Source organism: Taeniopygia guttata, chromosome 15 (assembly GCF_048771995.1).
Source record: "Taeniopygia guttata chromosome 15, bTaeGut7.mat, whole genome shotgun sequence".
Classification (NCBI taxonomy): Eukaryota; Metazoa; Chordata; class Aves; order Passeriformes; family Estrildidae; genus Taeniopygia; species Taeniopygia guttata.
In genome coordinates this window covers 5,215,923-5,241,770 of record NC_133040.1, presented here as the reverse complement: position 1 = coordinate 5,241,770, position 25,848 = coordinate 5,215,923, and the positions used below count along the sequence as shown (strand labels likewise).

The following is a 25,848-nucleotide window of genomic DNA, read 5'->3' as shown; positions in this document are numbered from 1 at the left end:
AAAAAGCTGCTTTCAGTTTTAGCCCAGTGTTTCTAGTTATTTAATTTTCTGTGTGTATTTTAATAAAATTTTGACTGGAGCTCTCTGTGAATTTCCATAATTCCCTTCTGGTAGGAGGTGCTGGATTCTTGTCTTTGCAGGAATGACACTGAGAGAGCTGGCAAAGTGAATCTACATGACCAGTCATGTAGTGGCTTTATTTACTACTTTCCATATTACAGAAGATTCAGACTCCAGCATTCTCCTGGTGGTGGGTTTTGAAGGGCTGAGGGATTTTGGCTGCTCCTGACAAGCGGGGCATTGCTGGGTTTCGGTGATGAGGACAGGGATGAAGAACCAGGGCTGGGGGATGGGATTCCTGTGCTGTTCCTGCCTCTCTGTCCTGCAGCAGGAGCCTGGGTTGGGCCCCTTTGGGAAGGGAGAGAGGTGTTGCAGGGCAGGGATGGACGTGGGTTCAAACCAAGCTTTGCTGGGCAGGGCAGGGATGGACACAGCTGCAAAGCCGTGGGAGCTGCTGTGCTGCTCAGATGTGGGGCACAGGAATGTTCCCGAGTCCTCGGTGCAGCTTTTTGTATAATGGAAGAAAGGGAACCGCAGTCTTTAACTCACTGTGCCAAAGTTTACTCTGCTCGGGTTGTTACTTCCTCCAGCCCACCCTCCCCCCTGTTTTTTTCTGCCCATATGTCAGATTACTTGGTTTGGGAAACAGCTGATAGTCCATTGTATGACTCTGATGTTTGACATTTCCTTCCTCTTTCAGTTTAAAAAAAAAAAAAATCTAGAAAAGAAAGTTAAATTTGGGAAGAACAGAGAAGATTCTTTTGTTTTATTGCAGATTTGCTTTTGTCTTTTTTTCCCATGTGTTGGACTGCTTTTCTGTAGTCCAGCTTTCTCCAAGAGGGGACTTTTTAAATTTGGAAAATAGGCAGTCAGTTCTGATTCTTTATGAAGTAAGAAGGCAAATCTCATCTTTCACCCTGTCTGAAAACAAGGGAGGGATACTCTGCCTGCTGGCAAGTTGCATCTTTATTTGCTTTTTTTTGTGTACTATTGAAGTTTGCAGTTGTAGTGTCCATTTTATTATCTGTTCTCAACCATCTACTCAGAAGTTAAAATACAATTTATTCCCTTTTGTGAAGAAACTGTATGAAGTGATGGAGAACTTAGAGATGCCTTTCTGTGAAATAGTGTCTGTGACTTGAGCTGTGGGGTGGATCACTACCTTAACCTGGGGTTTGGTAATATGAAAAGAATTTCTTCAATTACTTCTGTCTTTTGTCTTGGAGATGGCATTTTGCTTCCAGGCATTGTGTGCTTCCATACAGCCTACAGGGGTAAATGTTCAGCTTTGCCATGGGTAAGCTTCATTCAGTGTACAGCTATTAAGGTTGGAAAAGAGCTCCAAGATATAGTCCTTTTCTTCCCCTTTTCCCAGAAATAGTACCCAAACCAAAGCAAACCCAGTCATGACTTGTTACTTTGGCTGCCATGGCTTTGCTGGGTAGATGTTTGGACATAGGTAGGGTTTGTATATCCTCTGAACCCCAGATTCATGCCTATTCTGTTTTGTTGTGCAGATTGGCATTCCTGTTTCCCTTTCTCACTGCTGGTGATGGGATTCTGGCACAGCAGCTTCCCATTTTGTGTGGCTGTGTTGGTGCAAGAGCCAGCAGGACACGTGTGTGGAAGTGCCTGTGTGAGTCTCACGGGCACGCTGACCTGGGACGGTGCTGCTGCCATCTTTCTGTTTCCTTGTGTTCATGCCTTGAAGATTTTAGGCTTGAAAGTATCTTTTCAAGTGATGACTGAGTCTCAGCCCTTTAGCTTCCAGCCTTGCTTATCACATTATCCTTTCCCATCTCTGATGGACTGGGTTACAGCCTTGACAGTGGAGGGGAGCTGAGCCAGGCACCAGCATGGGACCGTGTTCTGAATTTGCTGGATTGGATAAGGGCTACAGATTTGCTAAACAAAGCCTTCACAGAAGGTGAAAGATGTTGATGTAACTCAAAGGACTTTTAGCAAAAATATCCTCTTTAATTCTTTGTTTTTAAATGCTTTTTTGAGAGTTTTTGTGGTTAGTCCTGAATGACTATAGCCGCGTTGTAGGTGGACGTTGGGTCCTGGCTGAGCATGGCAGCTCTGAGGGTGACCACTGAGTGCTTTATGTGCTGATGAGATTTCCAAGACACCTCTTGGTACCTGGCTAAATGAAGGGGCATGGAACAGTGTTGTGGAATCATAATTCCACCAAAGTGTCCTGTCTCAGGGGTGGCCAGTGTTTGTTTGGCCTGCCGAATTTTCTGAAGTGGATATTGTTGCGCTTCCCTTTAATTATCTCCCAGACTGCCTGTGTATTTGGTTGAGAGGTTTCTTGAACCAAGTAGATGTTTTGTAGACAAATTCTAAACTAATACATAAGTTTTTATCCAGATACAAAAATTTCAGCCGCCTCATTTTGTTTTGAGTCTGTGTTCTGCTAATTTAATTTGATATCTGGAAGAAAACCAGCAGCTATTCTCTAGAGAAACTCAGTTTCCCTCTTTTAAACCAACCAGACTTAATCCTTGGATGATATTTTAACTGTATAGAATATATATTTTTTGACCATTCCTGTAATTCTTCTGGTTTTGATGTTGTGAAACAAGAGCTGCAGTTTGTGATGAATGTGCAGAGCTACAGATGAATTGTAAAGGCCTCAATTTCTGTGTCATCTTCTGTTTCTTTCATAAGAATTTCTCACATTTGTTTTTGTTTTGCCAACCTGTTTTTGCGGTGGACTGGAAGAAGATACTTTCTCTTTTCAGTGTGTCAGTGTGTGCTCATTTTCCTTCTGCTGTGCTTGATTGTAGTCATCTACTTTAGTATTTAACCTTGAAATTCTGTGAGGGTTTGGATCCATATCAGTAATTTGGGTGCTTTTACCAGATTGCTCTTTCTTCTATGCTTGCCATTCAAAAAGCCTTTGTTGGTAACTCCCGTATCTGCCAGAACTGCTGAAATTTGAGCATTAGTATTGGAGTCCTTTTATATTTCCCGCTGGGAAAGATGGTACTTGTTTGCCACCTCAAATTCTTTTTGAGACGGGTGTGATTTTTGTTTCTTTGAAAGGAGTAATTAATCTTTCTGACTGCCTCCTCCCATACATGGGCAAAGTCACCCTCACGCTGGGGAGAAAGAGGAAAAAATACCTCATTTCTGTCAGTGTTGTTTACTTTTTAGGCATAAGAACTCATGCTGTTAGTTTGTGGCTTTTAATAATATGAAATCTATTATTTTAGAGATGCCTTGGTTTGCTGGTCTTAGATACTGTGATAGGGGATCTCAGATGTCCCCAGGTACAGAAGTCCATCAGAGAGATACCTGATAATAGGATTTTGGTTACAGCTAAATCCTTCTCTGAGACTTGCAAAAGTAAAAGATGACACACAAATGTCCTGACACTGTTGCTTGTCACAAACAGCTCTAGAGTAGGAGCATTTAGATAATCTGTTCCAGGGGGCATGAGGGAAAGAGGCATCATGGATTGCAGGGATTTATCCAGCAGAAAGCTGTTCTAGGCACATGTGCTGCATGCACTGGCATGTTCACTTTCATGTTGTTTTTAAGAGCCAAGGAATAACAACACAAAAAAGGTAATTTTTTTCATCCTTCATTTTTCAAAGCTTGTTAGTGGCTGCCCTTTATCCCTTTTTTTCCAGCCACTTGACTGTGTGCTTATGCAGGGAGAGGATTAAAGTCAAACATGTCATTCTGCTGCTGCTCAGTTGCATACTAAGAGGGCTGAGGCTGAGCACTGGGCTCTGAAGCACAAACCATGGCATGGTGTTTTTTCTGCCATGGGACACCCATTTCAGAATTAGCTATTTTTTTGTTGTGCTGTTTTTGTCTGCTCTTGATTTCAGAGCAAGTTTGGGGGACTCTGTGCAGTTATGGCAATACTTGGCCTCACGGAAATGTCCTTTTGAAGCTCATTCAGTGCATGCAAGGCCTCTGCACTGCCATGTGATCCCTCCCTCTTACAGGGGCAGAAGGGATAAGCCCTGAGGAAGGGAATACAAACCATTCCTTGCTTTTTTAAAATGGAAAGCATGAAGAGGAGAATGTTAATATGTAGTTCAGGGAATGATCTGATTTCAGGAGACTCTGCAGGGCTGAGATGGTCAGTCTGCTGTGGGTTTTCAAACCCCAGAGATCTTCAGACCCAGTGGAAAAGATGGGGAATGTCTGTGGACAGGTGCTGGCACTGCTCAGTTGTGCTGTGGGAATAGGAGCCTCTCTCAGGGTGTAGAAACAGTCTGTAAAGCTGTGAAGAAAACGAATTTTTTAGTGAAGCAATCTTCTCTATTCCTTCAATTCACTTGACAGGGGCTTAGGCAGATGTTACTAAATACTTTATTTCGCTGCCAGAGGGGATGGTGTTTGCCTCCCCCACAAGCAACACATTGTTACAGAGTAGTTTTCAGTCCTTCTGTCCTCGTCCTCTTGTCCTTCCTTCCTAGTGAAGTGTATCAACATGACATAACTTTTATCTGGTATTTAAATGGCTGGAGTGGAGTGTGCAATGATATTTCCTTGCTGCGTGAGGATGATGTAGTGAAATGAGACACTGTAACCAAAACAGATGGTGCTAATCTTGAGTCTGTCTGCAAGATCTTACAGCATTTAATTAAAATGGTGGTGTAATTCCCATGACACCTTTAACTACACTTTAAATTCTTGGACTATGAACTAAGGGCTTTCTTATGCAGATTTTCACTCATGTGAGTAGTCCTTAGTATGAGTCTCTGGTGGCTTCAGAATAGCTACTTACTTGAATGAAGCTCTCAAGATGAGACACTAATAAAACTGGCAAACATATATATGGCATTTACATGTTTTATGTTCCAATTTGAAGCATAAATTGTAGACTAAAGATACTCAGCAACTACATTCCTATGTAGAAGCAAACAAAATTCTAGATTAGAGGAATTGTTTAGACTGAGCCTAATTTCAGAGGCTCATTGGTAAATACAATGTTTTAAGGTACCCTGGGCAGCTTAACATCTTCCCCTGGGATGGAAGGGCATTTAATGAAAGCTTTTATATTCCTTTGTTTAACCGAAATGTGTTTGTAGAAGTGATGAGGTGTGGTTTGGTTTACATTGTTTGCATTGGTTTTTTATGACCATTAAAGTTATGTCTGAAGCAATGGATAGACCTGAATTTGTCTGAGTGGCACCTTTTAGGCAGACAACTGGGAAGTATTTTTATACTTGTTTTTTATTTTGTTTCAAATTGGAGAAGTGCAAAAAATAAAATTACCTGAATGTTGCCATGTTGAAAATCTTTGAGAAAGCAGGTTTGGAGCTGAGGGCTTGTGTGAGTGATATCTGGCTTTTTTTTTCATCATATGATCTTACCTCCTTTCCAACGTAGCCTTCCTATTTTGAAAGTACCAGATGGTTTTCTGCACTTTGCAGCCTGACTCTGTCTTTTCTTACTTTTCTGTATGATATGAAGCAGGGAAAATAACACATTTATATTGTTTTAGTCATTGTTTTAAATGTAGTGAAGCACAAACTAGTTCAGAAATAGCTCTGCTTTACACTTGGTGTGGCCAAATACAAGAATTTCTCAAACTTTTGATACTCTCCCTCTTTCTCCTTCTGTTGTGTCTATGATTGTATAATCTCTCCAAGGGGGCTTTGGGTATTAAAATGGGTGGAATTACTCAAGTGATCTGGAGAAGTTAATTTAGAGTTGGCCTGTCCATTTTCCATAAAACAGTGGCCAAAAAGCATTTGGTGGAGATGGGAAATAAAAGAGGAGGTGGAAGATGGGTTTGTTTGTGTTCCATCTGCAAGGGCTGCAGAAGAGGAAAGCAGTCACAGTGGCTACCCAGCTCTAATTATATCTTCAGGGTTGCTGGGAGCATGCCAGCACCAAGTTGTGCACTGTGAAATGTTACTGGGGAATTGTGATTTTTAGCAGCCTAAACTCTACCAATCTGAGTGGAGCACGATGAGATCAGCAGAAGACCCTCCCAGCCTCCCAATTATTGTGATTTAAGCCTGAAGGGGGAGAAGAATGAGAACTTAGGTTTTCTGTCTCCTAGGAATTCAGTTGTAGATGGTGTCCTGGAACCCTGAGCTGTGGCAGGTACATGTGGAGGTGTCTGTATTTAGGGCAGCAGGGTGTGAAAGAAAGTACTAATTTGCTTTCTGTGTCTCTCTGCTTGTCTGTGTGTGCAAGGGGGATCAGAGGTTTGAACACTCTCAGCTCATTTCTTTTGAGGCTGTTTCACTCTGCAGGGTGTGATGATGGTCACTGAAACCTGAGTTTGTGTCCCTTTCCAAGGGACTCTGTGTGATCACTCTGAGGCCATGCATCTGAATAAAGACATTGGCAACGCACTGTTTTCATTAATGCCTATTTCTTGGGGATGTTTTGGGTGGTTTTGGATGCCTGTGTGGAATTTGAACACACTCTTCTACTCTGACAGCTGCTTTTGAAAACATCAGAAACAGATCTTTTTGTGTCTTGGGAATTACTCTGTAAGAAGTTGGATGTTAGTGAAGGGTTTGGGTATTACTGTTAGAGATCCAATTTCTCTGTTTCCTTACACGCTTAGCCCAGTGCATTTAGAACTGGCGTCTCACAAATATTCTGTGTCCAAATGCAGTTGCTGAACTTAGAAAAAAAACTCCATTTCAAAACAGCCCCATTTATCTGAGCAGTTAAACCCTTCACAGCACAGTCCTCCATAACACCTTCCTTTATAAACCAAAGCAAAAATCTCATTTAATGCATGATTTGCTAACAGTGTTGGATAATAATAAGTATTTGTAAGTTCCTTGGTTTTTTTGGTCAGGCTTTTTAGTTTTAAAAACATTGTAGCAACTGTAATAAGCCAAAACCATGCATATGGGAAGAGATGCAAGAAACACAGTCAGTTACATCACCTGGCAAGAGTTCTGCTTTGTTCTGCATTCATCTCTAGGCAGTTGTGAGCTAAACAGCATGTTCACAGTTTTGTCCTCAGGTTGGCAATTTGCGTTTCTGTCTCAGTGTTTCAGGCTGCTTTCAAACCAGCAGTTTTACTAATCAGCGCATCTCTGCCCTCCCTGACCTGCTTTGCTGTCCTCAGACTTCCCGGTACAAGCATCTCTGTGGCTGTTTAATGAATCAGGTGTGGGGACTGATCTGAGTAGAGGAAAATGTCGTTTAATCCAACCCTTCTGGGTTTGAGTCAGCCCAGCTCAGTGTGAATGTCTGAGCAGCAGCTGAGTGCTGCAGGGAAGGCACCCAGGCCAAGCCTGCTCTGGCACCAGTGCTTGCTTGTGTTGGTTGAGCTGTACACGAACAGCAGTCTGGGTGCACTGAAGGTTGTTTTATCTGATTGGAGCTGTCCCTGACAGGGGAGATCCCACTCCACTCTCCCTCCTCTCCTGGGGCTGCTCAGTGATTCCCTGGCTGCAGGATGAGCTGTCAGGGTGCTAAGCCTGGAAATGTTTGTCTTTCTCGTGCTTTCTCTTGTTTAAATTGGTGAAGTGATCCCATTCACCAAGTGATTCCATGACCAGTAGATCCAGTGTCAGACTGGGACATGGAAATGCGTGGCTGGGGTGGAGGAGGAGCATGAGGCTGTGTTGGGTCAGCCCGTGCTCACTGCCAATGAAGCACAAATGAAACCACATTTGGCTCTTCAGAACAGTTCCCAGAACCACAGCCCACTGCTTGTCTTGTCTCTGCAAACCCTGCTACAGATGGAGGCCTCTTCCAACCAGGACGGTTGGTTTGTTTAAAGAAATTAATGTAAATAAATCCCCATGTGGATTCAGATCTCCCTATAGTGTGTTAAATACTTTACACAGAACATCAGTAGAGGCGTAGAATGTGTGTAAGTGTTTTGGGTGTAGTCTGCTCTTATGTATCCCTTCCGGATTTAAATTTCTATTTGAATTCAGTTTTAATTAACATGAGGACACAATCTAGAAATTCTGAGGGATTAGTACTGATGCTTACCTATTAAAAATTTAAACAGAAACAGACATACCCCAATACATGTGCTGAACCACATCTCTGCAACTAGAACTGGGAAATGATGTGTGAGACCTCCTTTAATGCTGCTACTGAGTCCAAAGCCCCAGGACTCATCTCTCCCCCTTTTTTGGGAGTCTCTCTGTGTGTGGGTGGGCACTGCTGTGATCCAGGTTAGTAATTTACAATTCCTCACAGTCCACAGAATTACAGACTCCAGAAGTTAGCGCAGAATTAAATTTGGTGCAGCTCTGCTGATTTCACTGTGCTTTCCTTGACTCTGTTTCATCCCTCCTCTGGGGGGGATGTTGGGATGATACCTCTGAGCTGGCAGGAAGCCACAGGAGCCTCTCTGCTCTTCGAAACAGCTGAGCTCTGGCTTTTGCTGTGTGGATCAAGCAAGTGCTGCTGTTGAGTAATGTCCTTTGTTCAGTTGGGTTTTTTGGTTTTGGTTTTCATCATCTTCCTGTTCCATGCTCTTTGTGACTTAGCATATGTTCTTAGCTGGTTATGGCACAAATATTTAACATCATTTTTTCACAGGTTGCCTGTGCTGGCACTAATTCTTGGTGTTTTGTGGTTTGTAGTTACATTCATTGTCCTGTTTCAGAAACTCTGCACATTCATTTTCCAAGCTATAGCTGGGGATTCATGAAGAACAGATGTAGATGTAGATGGTTTGAAGGAGTGCTTTTTCCTAGACTGTTATTTAGTGTATGAGGTGTTCCAGCACCCTACTATGGAAAAATAACTTTTCTCCTTCCATTTTGCCTCCTTTGCATTCCCCTGCCCTTGTCATGCTAGGAAGGTGGCACATGGCTGTGTATCTCAGCCACTCTGAACTATCTTTTCCCATTTCCTTTACCATAGTTTCCACCCTCTGGATGGCTGATCAGCATTTCTGAGTGCTGGCTGTAGGGAGCCTCCAGCTGAGACAATCCAGGACTGGTGTCCTGCTGGCAGGATATAGGATAGTAGTGTACCATCTTCCTTGTGGAGCTAAAGATGCCTGGTAGTTTTGGGGCCTGCAAACAATAAACCCAATTTCCTTCCTGTTCAGTGTTCCATAGGTTTTCTTCCCTTTCCCAGTGCAGTACTGAGTAACCATGTGCCTGGTGTGGCCTCTTCAGAGGTCAGTTAAATGGGCAGTCTGGATAATCAGTGTTTTGGGAAACAGTCCTTGAGGGAGAGTCCCAGGAACTGTAGCCACGGGCCAGAGCCCTGCTGGGCCAGGCAGTACACAGGTATGAGGTAAAACTGTTTCAGAGAATGCATTTATAAAATCCAAGAAATACTTGTGGTTTTTACTCTGTTGTTGGTATGATGAGCATCACCTTCAGCTCCTCAGCAGTTCACCAGCCAGCTCTTGAACCAAGCAGGCTCCTTCCACCTACTGTGGTGGACAGAAGTAAATTTTAGAGTTTAGACTTGTAAATGGACTAAGTTTGTAGACTTGAAAAAGGAAATCCTTCCGTGTGTGATGGAGAATTTGGGTTTTGGAGGAGAAGTTGAATGTCCTTACAGAGGTGATGACAATGGGAGGAATACATGATCCACAAGTCTTTGGTTTTCTTTAGGAGTAAAAATCATTCCTGCAGCTAGTGTTTCCAGTGCTGGGTCTTTCCTCCATCTCTGGCAATTTCCTCTCTCGTCAGAGGTGTAGCTGCTGCTCTGGAGTGTTTGCACTCCTTGTGGCAGACCAGCTGGCTGTTCCTGCAGGAGCACTTGGGAGCTGAGCACCGGCTGCTTCTGGGCAGCCAAGGGAAGGTGTGAACACTGGAAATGAAGCAGTGGTGGGAACAGCAGCAGCAGGAATGTGGTAACAGGTAGAGAATAGAGTACAAGCCCACTGTGAGCAGAGTATACACACACCAGTTGTGTTTCATAACAGCCAGACTGCCCTGGGGGGTATTCCCTGTCCTGTGCTGGAGAGTGGAGAGAAAGGGGAAGGCTACAGCAGGGATGGGGCAAACTGGGAGTGGAGGAAAATCTCAGAATCACACAACACCCTGTGCTGGAAGTGACCCACCAGGATCATTGAATCCGGCTCCTGGCCCTGCCCAGGACACCCCAACAATCCCACCCTGTGCATCCTTGGGAGCATTGTTCAAGCACTTCGAGAGCTCTGGCAGCTTTGGGGCCATGCCCATTCCCTGGGGAAGCTGTTCAGTGCCCAAAGAAAGCCTTTCCCAAATGTCTGGGTACCAAATCTATTCATTTTTCCTTGATGGTTAATAAGAGAATTCTGTCTGGTTGAGAGGCAGTAAATGGCAACTTTCCATATTCTGCTTTTGTTCATTTGGACAAAATAAAAACCCCATTTAGTAAACCTGTAATGTCATAATGTGAAATGAAACTTTCAGCTTTTCCAGTAAGTCACTGGTTTTCTTAAGTACTGTGATGCTTTGTTTGTGACTTCCAAGTGGCTAACTTTTGGGTTGATGCTAAACTCCTGTGGCCAGCAAGCAGCCTGTAGGAAATTAATCTTCCCTCTCCCTGACTGCTTTTTTTTTTTTTTTTTCTGTCTAACTTGTAAGATAACAATAAGATAACAGTAAAGTTAGAAATTGAATGAAGCTGTTGGAAATGAATAGTATAGAAATCTAGAAGTGAGTCAGGTTGTGGTGAAAATCTAAACGCAGGGGTAAGCCAGGTTTATTCAGTGCTGTTTCTAAATTATTTTCCTTGAAGGGGAGTAAAGGAAAATATGTGAATAGGAGGATTTTTGAACTTGAATTGAGGGATTAACCGATAAAAATGAAACAAACTATGACTATAACTAAATTATGAAGTGATCCAATGACTCTTTTCTTCCTTTTTGTTTCCCGTAGGCCGAACTCACGGGCATCAAATGGCGTAGGTACAACTTTGAAGGCCATGGGGACTGTGGGCCCATCATTTCAGCTCCAGCCCAGGATGATCCCATCCTGCTCAGCTTCATCCGCTGCCTGCAGGCCAACCTGCTGTGTGTGTGGCGCCGGGACGTCAAACCCGACTGCAAGGAGCTCTGGATATTCTGGTGGGGGGACGAGCCCAACCTGGTCGATGTCATCCACCGCGAGCTGCACAGTAAGCCACTCTTTGGTTCTCAATTACTTCCATTTTTCCCAGTGAAAAAGGAATTTTTAAAAAATGCTTTAACTTGCTACCTTATATGATTTTTGTCAGTTTGTGTTTTAAGACCTACAGGAAGACAAAAAAAACTTGTAAATTTGACTTTTTTTGCCGCGTGATGCAAAGTGAAACTTGAACTCAGGAGACCGGTAGTCAACATCATGACTTGGATTTTTGTGGAACCTCTGAAAGTAGAGTAAATTCTAGTTCAAGGGATAATAATAATAATAATAATAATAACAACAATACCCCAGCTCTGGCATAATGTAGTAGCTGACAGAATAAATCACCTCTCCTATAGCGTCAGGTGAACTCCATGGCACCCCAGGTAAATCTGTGAGGTCAGGACTTGCTCCGTGCTCGTGCTGCAGGATTTGAGCATGATCCAAGGCGAGTTGCAACAAGTGAGTGGAATAGGAGGCAGGAAGAGGCAGGTAGGTCAGAGGTGACAGTGATAAGTTGGTGATTATAGGCTTTATGCAACTGGGATTGTCTTCAGAGTCACCAGAATGTGAAGCATTAACATGATAAAGTTATTTCTACCGTGTCTGTTGTGATCCTGTTTGGGTTTGACTATCTCCAGTAATTTTTTTTTTCTTTTCAGTGGTGTATTGTTGCTATGACAAATCTTAGTTTGCCTGAACTAAAAGATGTTTTATTAGGCTGATAAATTTTACCTCCATTTTCACCTTGTGTCTTGCAAGAAAACAGCTGAAGTTCACCAGTTCTGGAATAATAACAGTAATTTAAAAAAAACCCCAAGACAATCATATGGATCTGGTTCTGGTTTCTTGCAATAATTTTTTATCCTTGTGGCCTTTAGATCTTCTGGTGACTTGGTGATAAAATTTGTTTCAAGTACATAGAATATTTTGTTTATCAAGTGTGCTTGAGTTGTCCCTTATCTCCCACCTGTACCCTGCACTGTTTACTCCTGGATTATGGTATATTCATTTATTCTCATTCTGTTCTAAGCACCGTTCCAAACTTCCTGATTTAATGGCTGCCAGATTGTTTATTTGGCACCAGAGCCTGTGAAATCACAGATATTGAGGCCTGAGCACCTTGGGGCGTGTTCCATGCAGGTAGCCCTGTGATCATGTATAATTAAAGAGATGGCTCACAAGTGCTGTGCTGAGCCATTCCTCTGACATTCATTTTTTATGAGGCACCTGTTTTGAATGAGGGAATGGGTAATATTTCTACTTACCCAGCAAAGCTTTAATAATATATGCTTTTCTCTTAGTGAAATATAGTTTATTTAATATTTCAAATGCAGTAGATGGGACTTAAGTGTCTTTTTATTTGAGGGGAGTTGCAGGTGATGCTTCTGTTTCTGTTGTAAATTGATGGAGCTTGTTTATATCTGACATCTTGGTTACAACAATGTAATGCTGCTTCCAGTGGTGGTGGTATGGAAATCCACTTAAATGTCTGGACAGCTGAACCTGCTTCTGCTGGGTGCAGTATGGGACAGAGTATAGCAAAGCATCACTGTCACACATTGTTTGCCTGGTTCAAAATTGTATGGAATAACAGACTTATTTAGTTTGGAAAAGACTTCCAAGGTCATTGAGTCCAACCTGTGCCTGATCCCTCAGCCAGAGCACTGAGTGCCATGTCCAGGTGTTCCTTGGACACCTCCAGGGATGGGAACTCCACCACCTCCCTAGGCAGCCCCAGCCAATGTTTAACAACCCTTTCCATGCAGAAATTCCTCCTCGTGCCCAACCTGGGCCTCCCCTGGCACACCTGAGGCTGCTCCCTCTCCTCCTGTCCCTGTTCCCTGGGAGCAGAGCCTGACACCCCCGGCTGTCCCCTCCTGTCAGGAGCTGTGCACAGCCAGAAGGGCCCCCCTGAGCCTCCTTTTCTCCAGGCTGAGCCCCTTCCCAGCTCCCTCAGCTGCTCCTGGGGCTCCAGCCCCTTCCCCAGCTCTCTTCCCTTCCCTGGACATGCTCCAACCCCTCAAGGTCCTCCCTAAGCTGAGGGGCTCAGAACTGGACACAGCACTCCAGGTGTTCCAGCATCCAGGCTGGAGCCTTCAGAGCAGGAACTTTTAAAGTGGAATTCAATCTGAAACTCTCTTGTTGTCATGTGTGTAAATCCTACAAGGATAGATTTCCTTGTTCTATATTAAAAGCACATTGAAACACTTGTAGTGACTTATCAGATATAGTTCAAAGTGATGTAAATAGTGTGTTGTACATTTTCTGCTGATAGGGCTGTTAGGCTCTGTTCAGTACATTTTAGAGTTCAATCATCAGTATTGACAAAATATTGAGCCTCAAATTCTGCCAGAATAAGGCATTTATGTCCATTGATTCCTTGGGACAGGACAAAGGACACAGTTTGTGTTCACTGCTTCATGCAGCCACAAGGCAAAAGGAACAAGTTTATTCTGCTTTTTATCATATAAATAGGCCACAATACTGAAGTATTTGACAGCTGAAATTAGCTTCCTGAAAATATAAAGGGCTTTTCCATGTGGGCATACAAACAGAAATTAGTAAAGTTACTGAAGCAGAGTTTTCCTTGCCTGTCAGCTGGGCCAGGGTAACATGATGCCTTTTTCTGGTTTAACCTGCTCAGGAAATGAGCTGCTTTAGCTTAAAATGCTGGTCCTATAGGTTGGATTATCACTGTGACTTAGAGTTCCATAGTCCAGAGGACTAGAGGCCAGAACTTTGTTATTGTGCTGTATTCACATCTTCAGGAGCACAAGTCCCGGGAATCTGTTGCTGCAAATCCCAGGAGGAAGACTAGAGTCTATCCAAAACATTGACATCTGAAATATAGGGACTATAGGGAATAATGCCTGTTAGTGAGATCATGAATTCTTATTAAGAATAAAGTTTTGGATTTCTCTTTTCTTGTCTAAGACTTGTGCTTTGAAAATGAAATATTTTCGTGGTAACTAAATTTGGAAGTATTTAATTTTCAATATTATGTTTTATTAATTCAAGTCTAAATTATAATTTTTGGTTTTTTTCTGGATAAGAGAGTCAATCCAAAAGTGCTGTATGATATTTACTGTTTTCAGTAAACAGAGAAAAAGTCCAAAATGAGGCTTTGCTTTCAGAAGCACTTCAAAACTTTTGCTCATGAACTCTTAATCCTTATAACATTGAAGATTTGGTAAACAACAAATCTGCCATTAATAAAAGAATTTCAAATAGTCATAGGGAAAACAACTTAGTGGTTGTAAACAGGAGGTATGAGGGAGTTGTTTATGTAGTAGCTTTCCAAAACTGTGGATAATTAAATGCTGTCATGGGAGATTAAGTAAAAATAATTATTTGCAAAGCAGTTATAGATCAGTGGAGTGGTTGGATTAACCAGGCAGCTGGGAACTTCAGAGGTGTCTCTTGCACATTCTCCTACATTTCTTCTTCCTGGCAGCCTTGACTCTGGTGTTCCGGTTTTTATTGTGGTGGCATTTAAAATGGAATGAGAGGTTGAAGATCTTTATTCAGTCCTTGGTGGGAAAAGTTGATTGGGATGGGGTCAGTGAGTGGGGAAAAACTGGAGTAATTCCAAGTCTAAAAAAGTTGAGTGTGATTAAGTTTGTTGAAGTTTGGTTTTCTGAAGTATAAATGCTATTTAATGATATTGCCTGGAGAGGCTTGGCAACTGTTCCAGCCACAGTACCTTTTCCCATAAATCCATGTTTTTGTACATCCAACAGAAGAAGTGGAAGGAGAGGAGGGAGTGTCTGATTGTTGGCAGCGTTTTTGACAGGAACGTTGTGGATTTGCAAGTTACAGAGCTCTCATTTGCATTTGGTGACCAAATACCATCTGGAGCATCACAGAGAATTTAGACTCAACTCTTGGATTTTCTCTGTTCTCCCACTCTTGCCCTAGACCCTGGGGGTTCCACAGAGATTATAGGGAAGGGAGATCTGTTCCTCAGTTCCCCTCTTTGCTTTTGCAAAGAGCACTTTGCTCTGACATTTTAAACCACTTCAAGAGTTGGACTTAATGATTCTGTGGGTCCCTTTCAACTCAGAATATTCTGTAATTCTCTGACAGTTTTGTCTATCATTTAATAATATCTGTACTGGATTTATGGATATATTCCACTTTGCTTCATTTGTGGTACAGAATATTGGAATTCTCAGGGATAATGCAGGGATTATGATGTGTACCACTACTGAGAATACAGGTTGGTGACGGTAAGCGCAGTACTGGAGGTGGACTCTGGAAGGCTGGCAGGATGTGAGACAGGGGCTTGAAAATGAATACATTCTGGGTGTTTGATAGTTCTTTAGGTAAAAGTAGATCCTTCTATCAGCTTAGTAGCTTGTGTGCCTGAACTCACTGATTCTGGTAGGTATTTGGGATTTCCATCTATATATTGCACTTGATCCATTAATTTCTGGAGCTGCTTCCCCAGAAAAATTATACTATTTCACTTTCTGCTGTGTAGAATAAAAGAATTTGGATGGAAGTGCTTATGAAGAATAGATGATCTTGAATGAATTAGTCTTTCCTGAAAGATTATTGTACATGATTTTTGCAGCTTGGTAAGTTTAAAAATGTAGCTGAAATTTGAGCTATGACAGGAAAAACCTGGAGCTTCGGCTCGTTCCTGTTTATGAATTCTTGGCATATCGGGCTGGCACAGCCGTAATCCCCTGGTGCTGATAAAAGTGAGGAGGGAAGAATGCTGCCTGTAGGAAGAGCTGTGTACGGGGCACCCACATTAACCCATGTGGCTGTGCCCAAAATTAATTTGTCCTATTGTTTCTCTACTTGAAATTGGCTGATTTTTACCTACACGAAAGCAGAACATGTCAGCTCTTTTTTTAATGATCTTTCCTGAGGAGAACAACTTGCCCCAGATCTCAATCTAGTTTTTTTTATTCCTGCTAAGAAGGGTTCTGTATGCTCCGTTATGAACTGCCAGATTTCAAAGTTTCATTTAACAATCAGTTGGACTGCAAGTCTTCTAAATTAAGTAGATGTTTAACCTGTAAATATTTAGTAGTTGGTGCTTGTCAGCATTTAATAGGGATTAAAAGAAAAATAATAGAAAACTTGGGAAAATTATAATTTTTGGTTGCACTAATGTAAAAGAGAATAAAGTAGTGAAATATTTACTTTCCATTTCAATTTGAGTTTATTTAAGGTTCTGTCAGGGTACTGTCTTGTTTCTGCAATTGTGAGGAATTGGGAGCTCTGTCAGGAATTAGAGTATCTTTAAGCTCTTTGTAGTGAGATATGTTAATTATTGAATGAGAAGATGTTCCTGTCTATTCAAACATATTTTAAGTGTGTGAAGCAATGTGTGAAATGAAGACTGAGCCCCCTTGCTGTGAAATGGGTGTTCAAATGAGAGTGCTCCTCAGTCTTTTCATTCTACTATGTGATTATGGCAGTAGGCAAGAAGGGAGGGAGTTGCTGCTGGAATTGCATTACAGCTGGCTTGAAGACTTCCTTGGATTTGCCCGAAGGTTATTTCTGGGATCCCTGGGCTTTGGTGAAAGTATGGGATGTGTATTACAACAATTTTATATACTAAGTAACTCCATAAACCCCAGAACTCTTGTCATGCCCGGTGGTATCATGAATGAGAGCAGCCAGGGCATGGAAAAGCAGTTCGTGAACAAGGAATAAAGGATCTGAAATGCAAGGCTTTTGGAAGGCTTTCCATTTAAAAAGCAGCAATGAATATCAAGCAGCTGAGTACCACTTATTAATAATTTGAAGTGAAATCTGAAAATGGTTAATTGCCGGTTCTTGAGCGCAGAGTGGAATTAACAAGTAGGTTCCTGTGACAGAAGACTTTATTGGAATATTAAGTTACTGAAAAGTATGTTTCTGGCTTGATTATTTTCAATAAGATGAGTAATTTGCATTTTCTTAATTGCCTAGCATAGATTATTCCCAAAGACATGAAAACAAAGTTCAACTTTTCCATTCTTTTGGCAAGAAGATGGGATTGAAAAGTGAATTCCTACTTTCTCAGCCTGCAGAATTGTTCTGTGACCCTTATATCTGACACTGGTAATTGGTGTCCAGTGATTGCCAGTTGAAGTTCAGCTTAGACAAAATAAACTTTTTCTTTTAAGCAGGCATATTAAATGAGGTTATTATGCCATCATTTGGGATTAAGGAATTGCTTCATGGGAAAATGCCAACTCCTTTTATACACATGAAGTTGACAAGAGCCTTATTGTGTCTGGGCGAGATGTCTTCATTTTGTTTTGCTTTCTTTTAAAAATAAATGTTCTTCCCACCACCTCTACTCGTTTTACTTGAAAGTTGGCTTATGGGAGTCTTTAAAAAAAATTAAAACTGATGTCCTGTTTGGAATACTGATTGCACTTACCTTTGCCTTAATTCCTCTTTCCTTCTGTGGTTTTGTCTCCACATGAACAGGGAATCTCAGTGTTGAGAGCAGGATCCAATGAGAACGTGTGTGAATTCATTACCAATTCTAGTCAAGAAATGGACCTTACTGATCCTTGTGGGTCCCTTCCAGCTCGGGATATTCCATGGATCATTCTCACATAGTGCATTTTCCCTTTTCTTACAGCTGGCAATATCCAAGGCTAAAAAGTTATAAAGAAGTCTGAAATCTACCAAAGGGCTGTAAAAAAGCCTCATGCTTTTTCATGCTTTTTGTTGTGTTATTTTATTTATATCACTCAAGAATTAGCATCTTAATTTTGTTCATGGCTGGGAATTTTTTCTGTTGATTGCAACAAATTACCTTCTGAAAACAGTTTAGAGGAAAGACACTGATGGCAGGCAAAGCCAAGAAATTCTCTACTGAATCCATGTACTTCCTCATAATCTTTCTGCTTTCCAAATATAAGCTCAGTTTGACTGAAATAGTTGAAATTGTGAGTAATTAACCTTTAGGTTTCATTTGCCACACAACAGTTCTTGTTTTTCTCTGGTGTGTTTGTGGGAAAAGGAGTTGGTATTCCAGAGGCAATATTAACAGCTGCCTTCTGGAGGGAAATATGATGGTCCTTTGGCAGAACTGTTTCAGCAAGACCAGACTTAGAGCAAATCCAGGATATTTAAAGTGAGAGAGAACTGTGGAAGTGGAACTGCCCAGAAAGTGCTGGAAATCTGAAGCAAGGTTCCAATAGCTGGGAATCCCTCCCAATAACAGCAGAGTGAGGTGTTACTAATGAATCCAGGAGAACTATTGTGTAAAAAGGGCTTGGAATTAACTGGAGTGCTGAGAACGAATTCATGTCCAAATTTTGAATGTAAATAAAATTGATGTGTTACCACAGGCAGTTTGGTGAACCACGTAATTAGGTTTTTTCCATGAAAAACGAGACATTATGCTGCAGCAAAGGAGTATGTAAAGGATTTATATTCTAGTTATATGAAAATTAAACAATCATTAAAAGACTGTATTTTTAAAAGTACTGCTCAGGGAGGGGGGGAAAAGAAAAAAAGCCAATCAATAGAATTTATTTTTCAGCAATGTACTGGGCGATATTAGCCACAGTAGTTGATGTTTTTCCTTTAGGGAATCTCCTTTTTCAGTGAAATGAACTCACTTTTAACTGTGTGAAGTAAATCTAAGTTAGCTTGAAGTGAAATCTGCATTAATAGGGTTCATTACTAATGTTTGTATTTTGATGTATTGAGTAATTCTAAGAACACAGGGTAAGCTCTACTGGAAAATTTAGACTTTAAAAATAGATGAAATGCCACCTTCTGTAGAAAATTATTAAAAAATTGCATACAACTGTATTTCGGTAATGGCGTTCTTAGAATAATTAATGAACTTTAAGTGACAATGACGGTGCTGGATTGCAAACAGAAAACACAGCTCTGCTGATGTTAACACATCATTCCTCTTAAGAGAGAAATGGTTTTCATTATATAAAGTCACTTTCTTTATAATGAAGTTCCTGTTAAAGGTCATAAATCTTTCTACAGAATTCTTGTACCCCAAGCCTGAGATTGGTTTCATTTTAAGTGGGCTTCATTATACACCTGCACTTACTTATCCTGGGATTTGACTGTAATCTGCAGGACAAGTACCTTGGATACCTGGCAGTGTGTCCGTGTGGCAATTCCAGATGTGATCCATGGCTCGGGTGTCAGTGATCAGCCAGGAAAATGGCAGGGAAGCAGCTTTGGAAATGTGAAGTTTGTTCCTGATGTTCATTGAAATGTCAGGGCCCTGAAACTGGACTATAGCCTTTCCGAAGAAGCAAACAAAACCCTATTCCTGTGTGGAATGAAGAGGAGGAGCAAGTGGAAAACAACTGAGTACATGGGATATGTTAAGAATGAGGGTGGAATCTTATCTTTGCTCTTTGCCCATGGGAAGTGGGGGTTTCTAAAGGAAAAGGCTGGAGTTGTGCTGTTAGTTAAATATTAGTCTCTTGGTAAAAAAAAAACTATACAAGCAAACCAAGTGCCCATGTGTTGCAGTGACTCTTATAATGATAAGTAGAGGTTTGAGTGGAATGGTGTAAAATTGATTTTCCAAGGCTGAAATTCTCAGTAGTTTGAAATGAAGGGAGAAGCCAGAGGAAAGGCACGCTGCAGGGTGGGCACAGCTGAAGGGCTTTTGCCTTCTGGTTGATGTAAACCACTCTTGGAGCTGAGCAGAGGCAGCAGGAGCTGCAGCCCTGGTCAGGGTGCTCAGCCTGGCTCAGCAGCAAAGGCTGCACTGCTGCTTTGGTCGCAGCAGCGCCCTGCAGCTGCCCCTGTGCTGCTTTAGCTCAGGGCTTCTGGGAGCCCGGTGCAGTTTCAGTTTCTGTTCCTGTTCTGTGCTGAGGGCTGGGAGCTCCCTGAGCTGCCTCTGCCTCTTCCCAGCCCTGACTCTGCCTTGGCACAGGCCCAGTGCTGGGCTGGCCCCTGGCCCAGCCACCGCCGGTGTTCCCTGGCTGTCCTGACAGCCATTCCTGCTCTACCTTCATAGTCTGCTCCTCCTGCACAGTGTTTGCCAGGATTTGCACCAAATCCTGGCATATTTATTGCTTTGGAATAGTCAGTGAGCCACAGGAGTCAAACTGAAATGCTTCAAATTTCTATAACAAATTGGTGGGTGGATCATACAAATAACAAGGCAAAAGTAGCACCTCAAATTCCTTGAGAAATTGAAATATGAATTTACTATATAAAAGTGCTTATATTATTAAACTTGGTCTTGGAAAGAAGAGCAGAAGGTGGTAGGTGTGTCAGTTTCCAAGCAGGAAATAAATATCAGATTTGCAATAAAACATTTCTATTTTGTAGTTGTTCCTTGACATTCTGGTTGCTTCTGAAACACAAGAAATAGAACATTTCCCACCAGGGAAACTTCCAGTCATAGGTCTTTGTACAGGATTTTTGTTACTGGAATGCCTTTAAGAATTTTGTACTTACTCTTTAAACTCTCTAAAGAGATGGGAAGTATGGACAGTGTTATTGTGTCAACAGGGGAGCAGCACGGCTTGGAGTCTGGGTTTATGGTTCTGGGGAGCTGGAAGGAAAATCTCTTGGCCCCTTTGGAGTTTGACACAATTTATTCTGTGCAATACTTGGCTACATATGTCAACAAAATTCCCTGGAATCTGTTCCCAAAGGCAGCTGAAGAGGAAGTGTATGGTGTTTGTCTGCCCTGTCATTTTTTTGGTCTCTTCTATATGAAAAGGATGTGATTTCTGATATTATGGTAGTGAGCAGTGTGACTGTAAAGCAAGTTTGGCTTCTGTATTTGAGTGATGTCCTCTGCTCTTATTAAGGGATGGAGGTGATGGAGGACTGTGCTGGGATAGAATGGAGAAGGGTTTAACTGACAATCCTGCCCTTTCCAGAGATATTCCTTAGAGTTCTACCACTTTAACTGGCTGCTGGTCAGGATTAATCTGTGTTCCTGACAAAAGCTTTATAGGTTTTCTTTAATGTGTAATTGGCTTATTGCAAGATAACATTTTATTTTTTTGTACTAACATTATAGTTTGAATAACTTGCAAGTAACTTAAGGATTCTCTTGCCATCCCTAACAGCCCTGAGTTGGGAGACTAATTTGGATTTTCTATGCAAAGCAAAGTCCTATTTCCATTGCTGCACCATACTAAAATAAATGAACTAAAACTGGGGTGTCCTGAAGTGGTATCACCATCGTTGCGGCTGCTTCTCTGATGGTGTTGATGCTTCCAGCTTCAGTAAGGCCCACTGGTCCTCTGCACAAACCTATGGCATTTATACCCAGCAGGGTTTTGCAGTCCAAATGGAGGAGTTCCCACTTGTTTATTCCTGTTCTTTGGGTAATAGTGTATTCAGGAACTAATAAGCAGGTGAGGTAAAGCTGAGAGTAACAAACAGCAGCGTGCTTGAGAGAGCTCCCCAGAGAGCCTTTGTACCTGGACGAGCTGTCCTTGGAAGTGGAAAACTTCCAGACAGATATCCCTTGTCCCAGGTGTATGTGGAGTTATGGCTCAGTCCCTCTCTGCCTTTTTCCTAAACTAAACCAGACTGCAGGAAGCATTATTTTATTACTATTTCTTTTGCTGTAAACCGCAGTTAAGGCCTGGAAAGTGTGAAGAAAAATGTTTTGCCTGCAAGACTGTTACTGCTTAGTCTCAAAAGTAATGCACTCTAGTACTGAAATTCCTAATCCCTCCCCTTTTGGGATAAGGGCTTCTGCCTGGCCTTGTCCTGGGAGGTTCCCAGTGAGCCCACAAAAGGGTAATTGGTGAGCAAACATTACACTCAGCACTGTTTGCTTGTCCTGTCCCTGACAGCTGCTGTAGGATGGCTGAGCCTGGAGGTGAGACACTGCTCACATTCAAGGGCTCAGATTATTGTGTAGGAACAGCAGAGACAAAAGATCTGGGTGCCCAGAGGTATGCTAAATATATATTTGTATTAAAAAATCATTACTGCCTTAAAAATAAGTGACTTTTGAGTTTAATATGAATTTACATTAGTTCAGTTTTCTGTTCTTCAATGAGTTCTTGCAATTGTTTTACACATTTATTTATTCCTGTGTAGTAAACACACCAACAAACCTGTGTTATAAATCCCCTAGAGAAACGTTAATTTACTTAATTTTCCCTCTTCAGGTACTGACTACAGTTTACATTTTGTTATTAATGCACTGAACAGGAGTTTCTGTAAGTTTCTGAAACTCAAAATGTTAAAATTAAGCATCAACCCCAAACTGCTGCTTGCTCCCTCTTTGGGATTCCTGCTTGTGCTCCCCAAATGCTGAAAGAAGCAACTCAGTTTTTTTCGTAGCTTCTTGTGAATTTACTTGCTTTGTTTAATTGTCATGTAATCACTTCACTGAAAAAGTAGAGACCTTGGATTACTGGTACATTGGGAAATCTGGAGCTCTTCATTGTCCAAGATGCCATTTTCTGGAGCTGGGTGAAATACCAGGATATCAGAGCTGTGATGCTGATGTAGCCAAAATAAGAGGGGCTGTGGAAGGAGCTGCCCACAGAGAAGGCTCTGTGATTCATTTCTATGTGACTTCAGAATCTTCCTGTGCTCAAACTGCTGAGCTTGGGAGTTCTCTGCTGTCATTTGTCTTTGTTTTAATGGGATTAAGTAATTATGTGTGCATTTTCTTTCAACTAACCAGCCTGATAAAAGCAGGCACAACTGAAGAGCCTATAAATTGTCAGCTCTTCTGTTCCAGCAGAAGTGCTTTGATGGCTCTGCAGATTTTATGTCTTGGTGCATATATTTAGCTGCCCTGCTAAGGTGAGTAAGACTAGAGAGTAGTTTATGTAATCGATGAGCTGAGGGATCCCTTGGGAATGTGCCTGGGGGAAAGTGGATCTCAGCTACAGGGCAATTCTAAAGGAGAAATCCCTGGCACTTCCAAGCAGAAATAGAAGCTGTTCTCCCAAACACTGCATTAACTTCATTGAAACTAATCATGTCTGGTATTGATACTATGGCTGTATCAGTCTTGGGCTCAAAGTTTGCTGCTGCTTTGCAGAACGTCTGCCTGTGTCCTGCAGCTATTAAGACTCACTAGCTTTTTGCAAGTTTGACATCCATCTGATTTTTCAAGTAGGAACTGCTCACTGTATCATTACATCTGCAACCCTTTGTGTTTAATGAATTCATCAGGTGTTTGCTATGTGATATCATCAAACCACTTAATTCTTTTCAGAACTTCATTCTTTCTGCATGGCGTGTTTATGCATTCAATTTTATCTTTACTATTAATTCAAATTAAGTCTCGGTTTGAGAGTTTATGTAATCACTTTAATGAAGTGGCTGTGCCTGCCTTCTTGTTTATTTTAAATATTGGTCTGGGGAAGTAAAGGTTTTAATATATTCCAAATTATAACCAGCAGTAACTATGCAATAGTCCTCTATTAATTCAGTTTTAAGAGCTCTGCATATAAGATGACTTTTACACTATTGTGCTGTCTCATAATTTCATGTGAGAACAGGCTGATGTTAATTTGTTTTCCTGTTAGTCCATATATGTCAGAGGCAAAATTTGTCATCCCTCTTCTGGCTTGAAGTTGTGTTGTCAGCAGATCCACTTCTTTTCTGGAGTTTCCCTATTACACTTAACAATGCAGTTTCTGCATTTTTGGACTTATGGCCACTTAATCCCAGGTATCAATTTAAATTAACGTGTTAGGATGAGAAATTAATTGCTGCATCCTAAAAATTACTTTTCTTGTCAGCTGTACAGTTTGTTAGAACCTTTCTGTGGTTACTTTGCACATACTAAGTGGTCTTGATTTAAGAACAGTGATCTGTAATGGAAATCCACAACTTCCCAATGCCTGTGGGGCCAATAATCAGTCCAGCCCCCTTGTTTGCCTGTCTTACACATGGAACTGTTTGTGTTCTGGTTTCCTTGTGCAGTGGACAAGTTCTGTGGGAATGCTGAACTCTCAGATCCTTAAACCTTCCCTCACCTGGCTGTCTGCAGTGGTTTGCAAACCATACCAGTGACTGCTCTTGCTTTGGGATCTGGAGCTGCAGATCTGACTGGAACCAGGAACTGGGAGCTGCCTCAGCCAAAGCTTTTGTGTTCAGCTTTTCCCCCCGGCCACCCGCTCTAAGCTGTGAGGTTATCCAGGATGTGTGTCCAGGATGTGGAATGGAGGAGGAAGAGGAGGGAGCCCTGGTTTGAGTGCTGTGCTGAACAAGCAGGCAATGCAGATAGTGAATGGAAGGGAAGGCTGGTTATTGCTCCACCTTGTCTCTGTGTTGTGGGAGCTGGGGAAGTTGGAAAAAGGAGACAGAGCTGGTGTGGAACTGTTTTAAACCAGCAGAGGAGATACCCAGTTTCCCCTCCCATTGCTCACACTCCTCCCAGCTAAGTATTTCTGCTAATCTTCACATGATTAAGAATGTTGGATGGTGACACAAAGAACTCTACAAAGTACTGCTTAAGGATATCCCACTGTGTGCATTTGATGCCACATCTGGGATGAGATTATAAATAAATAAATGAAAAGGAAAAAGAACAAAAGAAAATACAACCCTGAAATCCCATGAACTGTAGCTTTTTAAAGCCTTTGAATATACAGTGCTTGAGGAAAATGGAAGAAGTTAAGATATTTTGTACAAATATATTAGAAAAGAATACAGAATACATTTGGAGTACAAAGACTCCCAGAGTTTTATTGGCTGTGGTTGTTGTCAGTGTTAACAAAACACACTGTCAGCATGGCCCCGGTCTGTCACTGTGACATGTTGAGCATTTGCAGATGTAAATCCCCATCATATGTCAGAAATCTGACATTTTGCAATCAAATAAAAACACCAGAAACTTGGTATTCACAGAACTTTCTGCCATGTACCATAACTCTGGCCATAGCTTCTGTTCAGCATTACAGCTGCCCAGTGGATAAAGGGAGTTTTCAAAACCATATGTGCTGTGAAAATGGGGCTGCTTTTGTAATGATAGTTTATTTAATGGGAGCTTTGCAAAGAATTGACTGTGCTGTGCAGTGTCCAAGAGGGTGAGACACAAAGGAAGTGGCAGGCACAGCCATCATAACCTGAAATCCCATCATCAGATTTTTGTGGAAGTGGATTCTGTTTTTCACAGGTCAGTATTTCATTGATGACAAAAGAACCCATTTTGTACATACCAGAAGGGGCAGAGTGATGAGAATTGGTGATTGCCCAGGATTTATTGTTTCTCAGTACCAGTGTGATAATTTGGTTTGTCACTCATCTGCAGTGGGTCCATTGCATGGGTGGCACAAGGTCCTGGTGCTTCTTCCCCTCAGGAGACACCGTTTGTTGTGACAACAGGTATTTGTGTCACATACCCTAGTCTGGGTGTGTGAGGGACGTGTTGCACCCTGACCTTGGTGTGCGAGCACAGCAAAAGTGTTCAGCTCGTGTGGCTGAGCTGAGCTGAGCTGGCTGTGCCAAGTTCCTCCTCTGCAGGGTCGGGGGCAGCAGCCACACGGCTGCAAATCACCCCTAAATGCTGGGAGTCGCTGTGTTTCAGCATAGCTTTGAGGCTTGAAGAGATGTAGCCACTGGACGTGTGTAGGTTCTGACTCTGGATGCACATTTCCTTCTGATTCCATGGATTTTCTCTGAACAGCAGTGGTTCTGTGAAGGGCTGCCTGTGCTCCTGGCCCATCCATTATGCTAGACCATCAACCACCCTTCTCTCTCTGAGTTAATAAATATTTTAACATTTCATCAATATTTATTAAATAAAAACCTACCAGCACTACGGAATCCAAATGTAAAGGGACTTTTTTGGCTGTCATCTGGAATAGAATTGGGAAAAGAT

At 41.9% G+C, this 25,848-nt stretch overlaps 1 protein-coding gene across 1 annotated transcript in view; it reads left to right on the top strand.

Annotated features, from left to right (window-relative positions):
* The window catches only part of MED13L (mediator complex subunit 13L), a 168,229-nt gene that overhangs the window by 8,663 nt on the left and 133,718 nt on the right, over positions 1-25,848 (top strand). The window contains exon 2 of the mRNA XM_030286081.4: positions 10,854-11,091. Coding sequence (XP_030141941.4) covers positions 10,854-11,091 — 238 coding nt within the window. The remainder of the gene's footprint in view (positions 1-10,853; positions 11,092-25,848) is intronic.